The 17,958-nt window shown below is 39.2% G+C and overlaps 1 protein-coding gene and 1 long non-coding RNA gene across 3 annotated transcripts in view; both read left to right on the top strand.

Moving 5' to 3' along the window:
- The window catches only part of ankrd11 (ankyrin repeat domain 11), a 157,147-nt gene that overhangs the window by 125,774 nt on the left and 13,415 nt on the right, over window positions 1-17,958 (top strand). For both annotated transcript variants that reach the window (XM_082160878.1, XM_082160879.1), the window contains exons 4-8: window positions 3,991-4,129; window positions 14,664-14,837; window positions 16,692-16,892; window positions 17,406-17,548; window positions 17,772-17,919. In XM_082160878.1, the coding sequence (XP_082017004.1) occupies window positions 3,991-4,129; window positions 14,664-14,837; window positions 16,692-16,892; window positions 17,406-17,548; window positions 17,772-17,919 (805 nt within the window). The remainder of the gene's footprint in view (window positions 1-3,990; window positions 4,130-14,663; window positions 14,838-16,691; window positions 16,893-17,405; window positions 17,549-17,771; window positions 17,920-17,958) is intronic.
- On the top strand, window positions 4,136-7,298 carry LOC309492225. Its single transcript, XR_014203482.1, has 2 exons — window positions 4,136-5,669; window positions 5,842-7,298. It is a non-coding gene; the product is annotated as an uncharacterized lncRNA (long non-coding RNA).

A 17,958-nucleotide genomic window follows, 5' to 3' on the forward strand; every position in this document is an offset into this window, starting at 1 on the left:
GGTTGTTTTCCACTGCATTTTGAAGGAAATTCAGCATGGCATTGTGTAAATACAATTGAGGCGCTTTTTCTTTTCATGAGTGTTTTTGAGTCCGAGGGTCAGTGTTTTGGTGCAAGACGAGCCAGAGTTGGTGAAGAGTTTAAGGCCCAGATGGTGTGTGTGTGTGTGTGTGTGTATGTACATCATTCTGTGTAGTATTGCATCAGACTCTGCGAAGGGGAGGGAACGAGCGCGTGAGCGAGGAAGAGGGAAAGCATTGCTAGGAAACCAGTAAGTAAACAGGGCTGATCACACAGATGGTTTTAGAGAAAAGCAGTTAAACTGTTTTTTTTGCTTGATTTAGCTTTAGTTTCTCTTCGTGCTGCAACTCTGCTCTCATCCTTTTCTCTCACTGTCTTAGGCTCACTGTGAGGGTGAGGGGGCAGTGTGTGTGAGATTTATGAAGACAGAAATTTGTATAATGACATGGGTATTACAACGGGATTTATGAGGACATTTCATGAGTCCTCGTATTTAAAATGGCTTTCAAAACATCCTAAACGGTGTTTTATTAAAAATAAAAAAATGCATAAAGTTGTTTGTGTGGGGTGTTGGGGGGGGGGGGGGGGGGGGGATTGTGTGAGAGTGATGGGTAGGTTTAGAGGTAGGGTTAGTGTGTGTGTGTGTGTGTGTGATGGGTAGGTTTAGGGTGTGTGTGTGATGGGTAGGTTTAGAGGTAGGGTTAGTGTGTGTGTTAGGGTTAGTGGTGTGTGTAATGGGTAGGTTTAGAAGTAGGGTTAGTGTGTGTGTGATGGGTAGGTTTAGAGGTAGGGTTAGTGTGTGTGATGGGTAGGTTTAGAGGTAGGGTTAGTGTGTGTGTGATGGGTAGGTTTAGAGGTAGGGTTAGTGTGTGTGTTAGGGTTAGAGGTGTGTGTAATGGGTAGGTTTAGAGGTAGGGTTAGTGTGTGTGTGTGATGGGTAGGTTTAGAGGTAGGGTTAGTGTGTGTGTTAGGGTTAGAGGTGTGTGTGTGTGATGGGTAGGTTTAGAGGTAGGGTTAGTGTGTTTGTTAGGGTTAGTGGTGTGTGTAATGGGTAGGTTTAGAAGTAGGGTTAGTGTGTGTGTGATGGGTAGGTTTAGAGGTAGGGTTAGTGTGTGTGATGGGTAGGTTTAGATGTAGGGTTAGTGTGTGTGTGATGGGTAGGTTTAGATGTAGGGTTAGTGTGTTAGGGTTAGAGGTGTGTGTGTGATGGGTAGGTTTAGAGGTAGGGTTAGTGTGTGTGTAGGGTTAGGGGAACAGAATATACAGTCTGTACAGTATAAAACCATTATGCCTATGGAATGTCCTCTCAAGTATAGCAAAACAAACGTGTGTGTGCACGTGGATGACATCATAGTCTCATGACAGTGGGGTGTGTGGGCTGGGCGGAGACGCTCTCGCAGCAGAAGCGGCTCGACGCTGCGTTCAGCTTTAGCTTTATCACTGCACTAAGAGCTCTTTAATTAGCCTTCATTAGCACTGCCAGTAGCAGACAGAGACCCAGCTGCTCCAGTCCCACTTCCTCTCAACAATCACACACATTTACAGATTATTTGTACAACCACATGTGGTCTTATGAAGAGAACTGGTTAAAATCTTCATTTCTTTTCCATTGCGTGCATTCATTATTTTAAAAAAAAATTATAATACTTTCAGTTACAAAGTTCAGGTACTCTCAACTAGTGTTTGGTATCGTTCCAACAAGGTAAAAAAAAAAAAAAATGTAGTTCTCATTCACATTTATTCTGAGTCTTATTGCAAAACATTTCATTATAGCTGAATACCATGAACAAAAATGAACAGGCTAAAGATTGCTTTCACAAGGAGCTTTTGCCTGTGGTTTAAAAATACCATCGAAAAAACCACTAGCCTAACTAATATAAGTTCCTGTAGCACTTTATTTTGTTATGCGTTATTACATGTACTTACTATAGTAATAACAGTAAATTATGCATAATTACAAGTAACTAACCCTAAACCGTAACTATAGTAAGTACATGTAGTTAATTAATATTATTCAGTACTTAAAGGTAGGGTAGGTAATCATTTTTCTAAAAAAAAAACATTCCAAATTTGTTTAAACTGTCTTTATATACCAATACATAATTAAAATGTAAGTACTCTGAAAAAGAAAATTTAAAAATCGAGTGACTGTAGACCTTTTAATCTGCAATAAACACAGCTCATTATTTCCATTCACTCCACCCCCTCCCTTCTGAGCTCCTTCCAAAGCCACGCCCCCAAAACACATGAACGCGCGACGCCAAACGCTCAGGCTGGAACAAGACGCATTTATTACCTGAGACGAGTGGAGAGGAAGGAGCGCAGTACATACAGTGACATCATGTCAGAATCACATGTAATAAAATACCTAACTTTATCACTATGAATATAAACAAATAAGATTTCTTTTAGTACTCACTATCAAGCTAGCATATCGATAATGGTAAAGTTTCATTCGGTAACAAGCTATATTTATAAGGCAAAACTAAAAACAGGTTGCATTGATACACGTTTTTCCATTACCATCAGTTACACTGTGATGAAGATGAATTTCGTGTAAGATTCATAACATATACGGTGTTTTGCATGTAAGAGTTTCCATGATGAAAACATTGTTGACTCTAATGAAGACTAACGTACACTCCGAGTCCGGAGACAAGTACCGCATCGTCGGTTCGAGGACAGGTCCGGGGTTGAGGGCGAAGCAGAGGAGGTCGTTCAAGAGTGCGGGCAGGGTCCGAGGAAGTAGTTTTTGCCTTGTTTGCCTTCGCTGACTGCATATGCAGGTGCTTTGAGCTGAATATTTCCGGGAACGGTGACATGTGATGAGTGCACGCAGGGCAGCGCGCGCAGTGGGGCTCGGGCACGAGACATGAAGGCATCTGATTGGTTCTTTACATTCGCACCGAATGGCAGTGATTGGTCAGAGTTTTTACTGTCCTGCAGCTGCTACAGAGGTCTGATTTTTTTCATTCCTTTTTCTAAACACATAATGTATTGACTACAATCAGGATGGAAGGACCATTTCACCCAGTATAAAAAAAAGTGTTTCTGAACAGGATTACCTACCCTACCTTTAAGGACAACTGTCATCTTAAAATAAAGTGTAACCTAAATTTTGGAACTGGTTCTAAAATGAAACCAGTTCTCGATACCCAGCCCTTCTCTCAACTCCATTTAATACATTTTACCATGTTAAATCCATTCAATGCTTGTTACCCCCCACCCATCAGCATGGAAAATTGGCCTAGCTGTAAAGTACTAAGAAACCACAGGCAGAATGAAGCTACCCTGTACGTGTCGTGTCTCTTAAGTATGGCTGATGTGCATGTTTGTAGTCTAGGAGTTTTTGCAGAATGTGCTGTATTTGAGATCTGAATATCGAATGGCTTTAATGGTGGGCTTTTGGCAGGACTGTGTGTGTGTGTGTGTGTGTGTGTGCAGCTTTGAAGATGGTGGGGGTTTCTGATGGCTTCCAGTTGTTGATGTGAAAGGTCTGGAACTGTTTCAAACCCCTCCTCAAATTTCTTACCTCGTGTTCACTAAGTATTTATCACACAGAATATCTCCTGTGTTGCTTCAAGTCACATTAGGAAAGCTTTTATAGACATACACGTATGGTTCCCTTATCTCAGCACTTTTAACGGTGAAATTTATCATATATATATATATATATATATATATATATAAAATCATAATCTGTTTAAATTGTAAAATGTGTTACAGAAATATGTCCTACAGCATCTTGAACATACTTTTTTTCCCCGTTATATAAGTGTATATAAACAAAATAATTATACACAGTACACACACATATATAACTTTTATTATTTTGGATGCGATTAATCATTACCCAGCTCTAATAAAAGCAGTTGTATCTTCTACATTTCTTCTTTTTGACCGTAATATTTGAGCACTTACTCATTTGCTGTTTCCTATTAAACTTACACTATTTCCCATGTTCCCCTAGGATAAAGACAAAGGCTCGTCAAACAAGACTCCTAAATTGGACCGCAGCGATGGTGTGAAAGAGATGAAAGAGAAAGCTCCTAAGAGGAAGCTGCCCTTCACCGTCGGAGCCAATGGAGATCAGAAAGATTCTGACTCTGGTAAGGGGGCGGGGCCAGTTTGTTGCAAAGAACTATGGGTAACAGGAAGTGTGTGTGTGTGTGTGTGGGCTACTGTTGTTGTTTTTCCTCAATACTGTGTGCTGGAATGACAGAAGTGCTGATGAAGAAACCATTAGTCCAGTAATTGGAAATGTATTGGATATGACATGCTGAGAAGGGTGAGATTTCATACTCTGTTTATGGGGATTTGTTGATCATAATACTGTAGTATTTACTCTGATCCAAACTGAATGTGGAATTTTGCACATTAATGCTGCATTTTTTTTTTAAACGTGATTGCAGGGTAAAATTATTTTTTTTATTAGTTTTGCTTTTCCATTCGTTCTATTGTGTGTTGTTTAACTTGTTTGGTAAGACAGTGTTTTGACTGTATTTTTGGGTTCTGTGGTTGTTTGAGTCTCTAAGCTTTTAGCGAGCTGTTGGCAGAACACCCCACCCCCCCTTTGAGACGTGGCTGTGAGGCGTGAAGCCTTGCCCATTTTCTCTCTCATCACACAATGCCTGAAGTGCTCATTGTAATGCTAATAGGGGGTGTTGTCACGTCCGTTCTTTGATTGGCCTGTCTCAGTGTTTCTCTCTCTTTCTCTGACCGTTTCCAACACTTATTTAGCCGTAAACACTGGAGTGTGGCTTTTGCATTTGTTTCATCTATTAATACCCCTTCACATATTGCGTTCAGTTTTCATCAGAGACTCAAATCCTCACTTTTAGGCCATGCAAACCTCTGTTGTTGTTTTTTTTGTGCATGTTTTTATGCTGCATCATTGTCTGTTCCTGATGGAATACGTCCAGCTCTTGGCTTTGTTCCTCGTGCACGTTCACCGGGACTTTCTGATGTAGTTGAGCCGGTCTCTCCATGGTCTCCTCCCCCAGTTGGACGGGTTCCAGTACAGGACTAGTTAGACCTTTGTTCTGTTACCGCAGTGAGCTCATACAAACACCCTTTCGGCTGCTCCTGAAAGTTGGACGCACATGTAACGTTTTAATGGGTGCTTTTTAATAATGAAGTGTTAGCAGCAGTTGCTACGAAAGCCATTATAAACTCAGTCCTGGCTGGAATGACATGGAAAGGAAGATGTTGCTGATGGAGACGGGGTTTTGTTTTTCTAAGCTTCTGTGAGCTAGAGTTGGTTCCTCAAAGAAAACAAACCTAAGAATAGCACGAGAACAGCTGATATGGGAAGGAAATTGGATGCACTGATTTTGAAATGTTTTAGTCACTAATTATTTAACATGATTGATAACTGATATGATTATAAATCTATACTGTTTTTGTAGGTTATAAAACAACCAAACTTGATGTTTAATTTGCACTGTGAAAACTTAAATATAAATAAACATTTTAATGGTTTATAAGAGTTTTTTAAAAAACATTGCATAGAGAAAAGATACACTGTTGATATGGGAAGGAAATTGGTTGCACTGATTTTAGAAATCTTGGCCATTGCTTAAAGGAATAGTTTACTTAAAAAATGAAAATGCTGTCATCATTTACTCACCCTCAAGTTGTTTCAAACATGTTTGAGTTTCTTTCTTCTGCTGAACACAAAGGAAGATATTTTGAAGAATGTCGGTATTCAAACAGTTGATGGACCCCATTGACTTCCATAGTAGGGGAAAAAATACCATAGAAGTCAATGGGGCCCAAAACATCTTCCTTTGTGTTCAGCAGAAGAAAGAAACTCAAACAGGTTTGTTTAGGGTGAGTAGGCTAAAGGATGACAGAGTTTTAGTTTTTAAGTGAACTAATTATTTAATATGATTGTAAACTGATTTGATTATAAATCTATATTGTTTTTGTAGTTTATAAAACAGCCAAACTTAGTGCTTAATTTGCACTGCGTAAACTTAAATATAAAATAAACATTTTAATGGTTTTCTGGGTTCGTACAGAATTTGAAATTTAAGTCCTCGAAAACCCTTGAAAATAGTGATATTTCTGAAAAGGTACTTGAAAAGTGCATGCTTAAATTATTGAAAGACAATATATGTGAAATTAGTGTTTAATTTGATTGATAAAACAATCTTTTCACACAAAAGCAACGGTGCAACCCGTCTTATATTGATATAGAGCCATTTCTCATGGCTATAAGCGTGATATTGCTCATAAATATTCAAGTATATGATACAGCTTTCATTCTTCAGGTCAATCATATATTCATGGGAGAAAATATCAGTTTGAATAAGGAATAAGCGATATCTTTGTCATAGTATCCTTTCAATGGTTAAAGTTACCAGTCATTGCATGTGCTGCACTTTATTCACACCATTTTGTTTTATTAGTTTATTTTTATTGATCTGTTTACCTTTTTCAGAATTTGAGAGATAATAAAGATATTGTTTGATGAGTGAGATCTCTGATTGTAGTCCTTGAACACCAAAAAAGTAGTGCTTGAAAAGTCCTGGAATTTAATTTCACAGTGTTATAAACCCGGGGTTCGTACAGACCGTTTTTTACCTGCTGCTTTAATTCAACAACCTGGCATAGAGAAAAGATGCACTGTTTGTATCTGTTCTGTTTCTGGCAGGGCTAGTGAATAGTTATGGCGCGACCGAGATCATTATTGTATTGAAGTCGATGTAAAACGCAGCCATCTTCACTCGTCACCCTTTCTGTCCTCCATTTTCTGGACGATTCCATTTAAAAATACATAATTTATCCAGCTGATATTTTTACCATCTCTCTCCGTCTCTCTCTCGCGGGCTCTCGGTGTGCGTTCTGCATTGAGGGAGACCGTCTCTGCCACTTAATCCATAGAGCTGGAGAAACCCACAAGGCCCAAGAGCACTCAGAATACTTCTCTCATCTCACGGTCTTCTTGCCTCCATCTTCTTGTGTTTGCTCATTACCGCTCCTGTGCTTTCTCAGGCCGCAGACATCTTTGCTGCATTATGTATTAGACGCAGAACTTGGCATGGAAGTCGAATGCAGTGCATCTGCATGATGCATTTAGCCTGCAAATAACGATGCATTTCCATTTTACAGAGACCGAAAGGCTTGTGAGGTGCTTTCTGCACTCGGGCTGGGTATCGATTCAGATGTTGCAATTCGATTCGATTTTCATTCTCGATTGAATTTCGATTCTAAATACGATTTTCGATTCGACTCAATGAATATAGATTTAATACAAATCCTTTTTCTTTTCTTTTTTTTAAGAACAGTGAACATAAGTTTACAAGTGGTTAATTAATAAAAAGAAATTTAGAGCCATAAACCTTGTATATTAAACTCTTTTTTGCTGCATTATGTATTAGACGCATTTGCACGATGCATTTAGCTTGCAAATAACGATGCATTTCCTGAGGATAGGACCGAAAGGCTTATGAGGTGCTTTTTTTGGGATGTGCACGGCATGATGTGGTATCTTTGGGCAGACGGTGGACGAGAGCATGTTGTGGATGTAAGGGTGAAGGGAGTGGGTTGGCTGATAAGAGACAGTAATATTTTCTGCCCACGCCTTGCTAACGCTGGCAGGCATGTGCGCTGGTACACTTGCACACGCGATTGGTCTCTGGCCAACATGCGCACACACTCGCGTTTAAAACGAGAAGAGATTCGCTGCTGTCTAGCAGATCGGACCAGTGATGTTCTCTGGCCTTCGTACGGCCAAGCCATTGATCGTTACTCATGTTCCTGCAGGGATGAATGTTTTTTATAGTATTTCATTTAATGTCATGCAGAGCTCTTATGAAATACTCACCAGTCAAGTCAACTTCATTTATATAGCGCTTATACAGTGATAATAGGAAATTTAAGTAAAAGAGATTGTTTTGGCTTTACAGCAGCTCTGGAATAAAGTTATTGTCCAGCTAAAGTTAGTTTTGGATTGATTCACTTCCATTGCAAAGATCATTAGTTATTAACTTAGGGGCCGCTTACACGACACTGTTTTAACTGAAAACAGAAAACTTTGAATGCGTTCTGGCCGTTCATTTGCACAACAAACAGTGTTTGGAGCTCGAGAACACAGACTTTGAAACAGGCTCCAAGGTGCAAGTTTTGAGATATTTCCATCTCCGCGTAAACTTCAAAAACGTGAATCTGTGAAAACGGTTGATGGCGTGCACATGCATATTAAGTGTTTAGTCTAGGTATGCGCGTTTGAATATATGTGTGCGCAGGCGCGTAGTCTTTACAAATTGACATCGCCAAATTACTTGTCTGGCCGGTATAACACAGAATCTTTGGTCGTTTACTAGGGTTGGGCGATGTCCCCTAAATTGGCAGTTGACGATGTTTACAGTAAAACATCGCGATGGACGATGATATCGTCGGTGGGGGGGGGGGGGGGTGGGGGGTGCTACGGAATCGCGCTGACCATCACGAAGAGAGAGAGAGAGTAGCTACTTCTACTGTGTTTACGCCACGGGAATACTCGGCTTGGCATTTTGAAATATTTATGTTTATTTGGCCGTTTAGGCTCGCAACCGAAGACAAAGACTATGCTTGTCCGTGTTGCGCTCGGAGCGCGCGCACAGCATCCTGTCAGTACAATTCAGGTCTCTTTCGCGACTTATCGCGCTTTTAATATTTCTTTTCAATATAAAGCACATCCTGCTCTTTTCTTTCTCATTCATTCATGTTTTATTATTAATAACTTTAAACAGAATCGTCAACTGAAATCTGCGCGGATTATCAACAATACGACACATTTATAGGACATAAAGGGTCTCTGCGGCAAAAGTGAAAGTAACGTTACCAGCGGCCAGCGGGTGAGATGTTTCGAAATGTCTCTTTGAACAGTAAAGCACCCGTTTCAATAAAAGGATATATTAAAGTTTATATAGCCTACTTTTACATTTTCGCTGCTGTTCTAAAATGATTTTCGCCATCACCTTAAACAAGCAGCAGCTGCTTGAATCCCAGTGCAGGAGCTGTAACTGTTAGGTTACCACAGAAACGTAAGTGGTTAGTTGATTGCTGTGGTGACTCGTGACACTGGCGAACAGCACTGAACACGCACGTCTTAATTTTTTTATCGTTCGTTGGTAAAGGGTGAGAGACCTTGCGAGCCACATGATTTTTGCCTAAGAGCCAGGTGTGGCTCGCGAGCCAGGTTCCCAACCACTGGTGTACACACGAACACGAACTGCCGTGAGACTGGGCTGGTCTCACAGGGTGGGGGCGTGGCATCACGATGGTGGCTCACCATCGTGATGTCGGTCAGCCATCACGATGGACGATGATATCGTCCATCGGCACAACCCTATCGTTTACGCGGATCCATGCACAGAAATCACTATATACGGTGAAATCACTATTGTTCACTATATATATCAGATCAGCCGGTGCCTGAATTGTGTCTGTTTTGCCTGTGTTTGATTACCACGTCTCCTAGCTTTCTGAAGAGGTGAAGCATGCGTTCACACTGTCTCTGTGCTTGAGAAGCTCAAATAGAGAAGTCTAATACATTAACAATCCCTGAGCAAAAGCATCAAGTGCTCCGAGCAAGAGTTCGTTCATCATTGTGGCTGATGAAACCGATCCCGCCACTCTTTTTAACCCCCTTGTTTCGGCCTTTTCTCAAGGCCGCGGAAGCATGGCGGTGGGCTTGTGTTTTGCTGCGAAACAATAAGTCATAAATCGTCTCAGACCCACATCTCATTCAATCCATTTCCACGCCCTTCATGATGTATCCCATTTTCAATATTTTCTTTCTTAATTAACAGATTAAAATAAAACAAAACAAACCAATAATATCATAAAATTGAACCCCCCCCCCCCCCCCCCCCCCCAAAAAAAACTCCCCCATAATGTCCTTTCATCCGCTGTGCATAAAGTATTGAGACAACATCCTGCGGGCACTTCCTGTCTCTTCTGCCTTCATTTCCTGTTTCCACTGGGCAGAGAGTTCTGCCTTACGGTTTTGGTGATTGACACTGGAGGCATTGTGTAAAGTTGGGTTCTTACTAAGGCAAGCATCACTTGTTAATATTGCTATTTTGCACAAACCCTTAACCATGAGTTTTAAAATTCAGTGCATAACTCGTTTTGTGCTCATGAATATCTATAGCGTTAGAGAGGTGTGGTTTTACTTGCGCTTTTCTGAGCAATTTGAGTGAGCTCATTAGATTTGCTAGTAATAAACCACCCAGAAAATGCAATGCTTAATGTTTGATTTATATTTACACATTCACCATTGAAAATTCCCCTTGTTTGTTGTGCTGTCGTCCCTGTAACCCTCAGTCCCTGACCTAGATTTCCTCCAGTCTCAGAGGACACACACACTACATTACACCAAGAAATGCTTGTAGCAGGTTTGCATTTGCTGCTTATAGTCAATCAAACTGAGAACAATGGCCTGAACCATCTTTACTCATCAGATGAGCTCATTCTGAACATTTCATGGTCTGTTAGTGGCTTTTTCAGGTGTACAGGTTTGATCAAAAAATGAGTTTGATCAACGACATTAGACCTCGTACCTAACCCGCTCTTCTGGTTTGGGTTGTTTTTGAAAAACTAGTTATACCACCTCCATAACTATAAGGTTATATAAATAGGTTAAGCAACATTAAATTGAAAGTTTCGTGTTTCATGTGAACTCCTCGTATATCTGCCTCCTCTCAGAAACAGGGCCTGAATTTCACAAAACTTTCCTGCAAGTTCTGCGATGATAATGCGGAAATTCCCACGAACATCCACTCATTGTAGCCCAAGTGGATTGAATGAGTAAATTAATCCACACAGATAAACAGATTAAATCAATCATTTTAATAATATTTCTGTCAGACTGCAATTTTGCAAACAGTGAAGGTGATCCCCCCCCCCCCCCCCCCCCCCAGTTTGTGAAAAGTACTGTAATACGATTACTGACTCAAGAAGTTGCCGTCTAAAGTAAGTCTGTTCAATATAGAGATTTATTTCTTAAATTCATTTTTAAATTATTTATTTCTAATTTATTCAATATTAATTCAAATAAATATATATATATTGGCTTTTTATCTGCCAATCTGGCATCGGCCATCAAAAAACAATATCAGTCGACCACTAATACGAAGCTTTTGCGCATGTTTAGAGTGAATGTTTACAGGAAAGGCAGTAGTTAAATGTTTTTTTTATTATGCTAGACGGGTATTTGCTATGAAGTCAGATTTTTTAAATGGCCTCAACCACTTACCGATATCCATAATATCCATAAAAAATAATCTTGATACCATACCACAAACTATTGAAAAAATCTTAAATTCTCCTTATAGCTATTTCAATAATATGAAATGTTTAAGTACTACACTTGCTCGTAGACGTGGTGGTTTGCAGGAGTCAAGCTGTGTTGAAAATTGCTGCATTTGACTGTGCATATATCCACTGTTTTACAATAGCTTTCAATGTGCTCCTTTAGACGTATTATAATCACCATTTAGTCTTTTTAACTTGAGGGTTGCACTGATTAGACTTATTCATTTATGCATCTTATTTTTTTTTTATTTCAAGTTTTCCCTTTTTGAACTGTTTCTACATTATTAAAAAATAGGCAATGTGCAAAACATTCTGCAGCCACAAATTCACTTTTATGTGTGATAAATGGGGACAGAAAGCTTTTGTAATATTGTACCAGTGCCTCAGTTGAGTGTATTTTAGAAGACTAAAAGTGCAAGCACTGTGTTTTTCTGTTCCCTTCATCCACACGTTATATACATGTTTAGACTGCTTCTGCTGTTCATGCTCTTCGAGGGTTGAATCACAGGAATGTGACTGAGAAAGTGTGTGTGTGTGTGTGTTTAAGAGGTTGGGCTACATTACATGTAAGTGTTTACAGGTGTTAGCGAATATTCATCTACTCTAGACATGAAGAATAATTTCTGGAAAGATCTGTGTCTGGCTTCCCTTCCCTATAATATATGCTGGTGGCCTCGAGCAAATGTTGAGAACAAGCTTGTATATCTTCCATAGATTATGCAAGAGCAGAGATCTAGATGACAGGATTGTTGTACCTCATTGGGTTTTTATTGGTGTTAATGGCACATGAATGCTTGTGACATTTGGGCATGTTTGCACAGTTTGAGGTCATACAGTGGAAACTGGCAAACCTGAAGATGCCTCTCCTACTGTAAGTCGATAGCACAGGTGAGACTTCATTGTGAGGCAGATATGTTGACACTGACATACTGAGAATAATTGATGGGTATTTCTGTGAAGAGCAGCTGCTTTTGTCCAAACGTTAAACATGACCTTGCCTCAGCCACATTGAAATGTGAACACCGGCCATTTTGTAATCGGTGACAGGCTGCCAAGTCATAGCCTTAAAGAAACACACACACACACACTAGAGTGCCACCAGCAGCTGGGAATTCACCCAAGGTTTCTCTTGACCTTCAGGCTACTAAGGATGGCATGGACGGGAAATGCACTTAATCCATATTAACTTGTGCTAGCTTACTTCAGGGATTGTACAAGGTGCTTAAAGGAGTAGTTCACTTTAAAATGAAAATTGCCCTATTATTTACTCACCCTCAAGTCATCCTAGGTGTATATGACTTTCTTCTTTCAGACGAATACAATCGAAGTTATATTAAAAAATATCCTGGCTCTTCCAAGCTTTATAATCGCAGTGAATTGCAACCAACAGTTTGAAGTTCAAAAAAAGTGCATCTATCCATGATAAAAGTGCATCTATCCATGATAAAAGTGCATCTATCCATGATAAAAGTGCATCTATCCATCATAAAAGTGCATCTATCCATCATAAAAGTGCATCTATCCATCATAAAAGTGCATCTATTCATCATAAAAGTGCATCTATCCATCATAAAAGCGCATCTATCCATCATAAATGTGCATCTATCCATCATAAAAGTGCTCCACACTGCTCTGGGGGTTTAATAAAGGCCTTCTGAAGCAAATCAATGAGTTTAAGAAAAATATTCATATTTGAAACTTTATAAAGTAAAATAACTAGCTTCCGGCCAAACGAACATACAGATTCGACTTAAAGGTGCAGTGTGTGATTTTTGAACCATCTAGTGGTGAGATTTGCGAATTGCAACCGGTCAATAACTCGCGGCCTTTCCTTCAAATTGCAAACTCGAATGAGAAGCTACGGTGGCCGACGTAGGATCGGAAGATGTCGTCGTCTGAGTCAGCAGAGAGTAGCAAGTCAAGCAATGAGGTTTCTCTATATTATATTTTATATTAAATTATATTTACTTAATTATTCAGTAAAACCACATGTTATTGCAATTGTTATTTTTACTTGTTTATCATTGTGTTAGTCTTTTATTCACTGACTTTACCATAGCTTGTTTCCATGCTAGTTAGTATAAGATAAGAGCATCAAAGCAGCTAACTTAGGTAAGGGGAAATAGCTAACGTTACGATGTCCGAGGCGTCGTTCAGACAGCATGTTTTTCTCCACGTTTGCTGCATCAGGGACAACCTGAGTATTCTGCTGCGTCTTTTTCTGCTGCTTCTCATTCAAGTTAGTGACGAAACGCGCTCTGTAGCGCTGTCTGTTCGCTGTCGGCTACGGTAGAAACATGACGTCACAGTATGTCGACCTTCATAGAAGGGGGTGGCCGCGGTTATGTAGATATAAATGACTCATTCTAAGGTAATAAAAACATAACGGTTCATTAAGTGAGGTCTTTATACACCACTGAAAACATAGTTATGGATCTTATATTGCATTTCTGTCAATAGATCCTCAGAAATATCACACATTGCACCTTTAAGTGTAAAGCACAACTTCTGCGAGTAATGCTACGCATTATTGCTGATATTTACACTACTTCTGACGTCACAAGTTACGTAAGTTGCGCTTTATGCGTAAGTAGACTGTGTACTGGAAGCTAGAATTTTACTCTGTAACATGTTAAACATTAATATTTTCTTGGCTTCAGAAGGCCTTTATTAACGCCCTGGAGGCTGTGGAGCACTTTTATAATGTAACTCCGATTGTATTCGTCTGAAAGAAGAAAGTCATATACACCTAGGATGGCTTGAGGGTGAGTAAATCATGGGCTAATAATTTTTATTTTAAAGTGAACTACTCCTTTAAAGTGCTTGAATTTGACTTTTTGAAATTAGTGTTTAATTTTTTCTATGAAACAATATTTTCATTTTAAAATTAATGTTGACTACGCTTGACAACGAATGTGATATTGCTCATATAAATAAATATCCAAGTATATGATGCATCTTTCATTCATCAGGTCCATCATATATTCCTGGGAGAAAGAAATCAGTTTGAATAAGGAATAAGCGATATCTTTGTCATAGTTTCCTTTCACTGGTTAATGTTGCCGCAGTCATTGCATGTACTGCACTTTATTCATACCATTTTGCTTTATTACTATATTTTTATTTATCGGTTTACCTTTTCTAGAATTTGAAACCATAATAAAGATATTGTTTTGATAAGTGAGATCTCTGATTGTAGTCCTTGAAAACCAAAAAAAGTAGTGCTTGAAAAGTCCTGGAATTTCATTTTACAGGATCTGTACGAACCGGTTACAAAAACCAAATGTACAAGGCTGGTTTTGAGACTTAACATGCCCCCTGTTTTCTCCTCAACAGAAAAGCAAGGTCCAGAGCGGAAGCGCATTAAAAAAGAGCCCACTAACACCAGGAAGTCGGGCCTGGCGTTCGGGGTGGGCATGCCGGGGATCCGGGCCGGGTACCCCCTGTCCGAGCGGCAGCAGGTGGCTCTCCTCATGCAGATGACGGCCGAGGAGTCCGTCAACAGTCCAGGTGCGCGTTTATCATGAGCGCCACGTCTTCAGTAGCTTCCACTGTCCCTGCTGCACTCTCATGCTATGCTTCATTTACACACACACACACACCAAAGCACTTAATTAGAATTCAATTAAACAAGATAACCCTCATCAATTCCCATTACTTCGGCGAAATGAACCTCTGCAATCTTAATCCACTGTTGTTCATCAGCCCTTCAGGACTGTTGATAGAGCATCAAGGGACTTGGTTGTGCTGTTCCGATATGAACTGTTCAGGTTTCCAGATTTGATTGGCTCATGTGGTTTTGCAGCTTGAGATAAGTGAAACGCATTGGATTTGTGTTGCGTTTACTTCAAAGGTTTATTTCTGTTTGTTTTCTAAGCTTGACCAATGATATTGCATGCTTAAAGGTTAATTCTTATCTCTGGTATGCATGTCTCAGTAGCAATTTACAATAAGTTTTATTAGTTAACATTAACTAAGAATGAACAATACTTCTACAGCATTTATTCATCTTAGTTAATATTAATTTCAACGTTTATTAATACGTTATTACAATCAAATGTTGTATTTGTTAACATTAGTTAATGCACTGTGAACTAACATGAACGAACAATGAACAGCTGGATTTTTATTAACTAACATTAACAAAGATTAATAAATACTATAACAAATGTATTGCTCATTGTTAGTTAGTACATTAACTAATATTAACTAATGAACCTTATTGTAACCATGTCTCTATTAGTTTTACTGAAGTTGCTCACCAGATTTATTTTTCCAAAACAAAAGACTACAGGAAATTCCTAACCCCACCCATACAGAGCACTTTTTCATGCCAGCTATTGTGTTAGTTTGTTCTGAATATGTCTGAAAATAGTAATTTAGTGCAGCTGATTTGGCATGTCTGTCTTGTGATTGCTAATACATTTCCTTGTTTACGTGGTAGTTTGTTGATTCAATGTGCTTTAATTGTGTTGCTGACAATGTCGTCCAAATCCAAGGGGTGAAATTCAGTTAAAATTGTGTAATTTAGTGAAAGATCTGACAGCTAGAAGGCGCAAATTGGCACAGGCAGAAGTTGTCTCCATGTTTGTTGTATAAGACTGCCACCTAGAGGTCAGAGCAAATAGTACTCATTACTACAATAATACACAAGTTGCTCTTGCTCAGTGTTTAATTGTAAGTCAGTGGTTCTCAACCTTTTTGACTCCAAGGCGCCCCATTGTCCAAGATAATATTTGAAGGGCAAGTTCATATAGTTCCTCTTGTACTTCAGCTGTAATGATGACAAAGCTACTTTTTTATCTACAGAAACTGACTATGAGTAGATTAAAATCAAACAAGATTAATTTAGTGATTCCTGAAGTTTCAAGAACTGAAATTTTTTCAGGATCCACACTGTTTTTGACCACCGAATTGACAAGTTGTTCATGATTACCGAATAATGATTAAAATACTTTTTGTTTGCAATGAACACAATTATATTTATTATAGATTATGTGACTGTTTTATTTTATTTATTTTGGTATGTGTTATTTTAGTTCTAAAAAACTGTTTTTTCCCTGACTTTAAAAAGCAATGTTTTTAATAAAAAAATTACAGTTGTTGTGGGGGACAAATTAAAAAGAGAATGATGTTGGAGACAGCCTTGTGGACAGCTCTGAGAAATACGGTGCTTGAGTCCTAACTTGAGGTCCTTTGCCGATTCTGTTCCCATTTTCCTCTCCTCCCTCCTCTTTTCCTGTCCTATCCAATGTTTTAAACTAGTTTTTTCTTATTTAAAATGATTTTTAATCATCTTGTTGGCCCCCTTTAAAAACCACTTCTGTAAGTAATTTTGCTGTTGATACCTATGTTTTCATCCAGACACAACACCAAAGCATCAGTCACAGTCAAGTCTGGGTCAGAAGGGAACACCAAACTCGGCCTCAAAAACCAAAGACAAAGTTAACAAGCGAAACGAGAGGGGCGAGACGCGGTTGCACCGGGCTGCCATACGCGGGGAAGCACGCCGTGTAAAGGAGCTCATCAACGAGGGGGCCGACGTGAATGTAAAAGACTTTGCAGGTACGAGCAGACATATCCCCTTCGTGTCCGGCAAGCTTCAACAATAGAGGTTTTTAAGTCTCAGTTGAAAACATATCTTTTTAACCTAGCTTTTAGTTAAGATATACCTTATTTTTGTAGTTTTCTTCTCTCTATACTGATCTCATTATACACTTGTGTGAGGGTTTATGTCTAATAGTGTGTAGTCATGCCTTCATTTGCTAGGCTTGGTATATGTTTTTATATATGTTTGTTTTAATTATAACTGTGACGCACTTGGGCAACAACGTTACTATTAAATGTGCTATATAAATAAATAAAAGTTGAAGACATTAGATATCACCTGACTTCCACTTTAGTCCTTTAACATGCTGTTGAAATTGCATAGAATATTAGGTGATCACTGTTTTGATCCCGTTGAAATGCTCATGCAATTCTTTTCATGATGTATATGAGCAGGCACTTAATAATGAAATGCTTTTTTATTAATAATGAAATGCTTTTTTATTAATAATGGAATGCTTTTTGTTTTAGGCTGGACCGCACTGCATGAGGCGTGTAATAGAGGGTATTATGATGTGGCCAAGCAGCTGCTGGCAGCCGGGGCCGAGGTTAACACCAAGGGCCTGGATGACGACACGCCTCTACATGATGCATCCAACAATGGCCATCTTAAAGTAAGTACCTCCGAACAGACGTTCCACAAATATGTGTGTGTGTGTTAGGTCTGTCAAATTAAAATTCTAATTTCAAAAATTCATCGAGAATTCACGCTCGAGACGTGATGATTAGCTAATCCAGTATACAGCGCTGCGTGTTTTCTTAAGCTGGAAACATTGTACACAAAAAGTTTGGTATCTTGATATACTTTGTAACAAACCCCCTATTCTGGTTTTGTAGGTTGTGAAGCTGCTGTTACGGTATGGAGGGGATCCTTGTCAAAGCAACAGAAGAGGAGAGACTCCATTAAAAGTGGCAAATTCGCAAACAATGCTTAATCTGTTGCTGGGAAAAGGCACTTACACATCCAGTGAGGAGAGTTCCTCAGGTGTGTACCATGCAGTTCTTGTGCGAATATATTCCAGAA

Source organism: Leuciscus leuciscus, assembly GCF_965113295.1.
Source record: "Leuciscus leuciscus genome assembly, chromosome: 2".
NCBI lineage: Eukaryota > Metazoa > Chordata > Actinopteri > Cypriniformes > Leuciscidae > Leuciscus > Leuciscus leuciscus.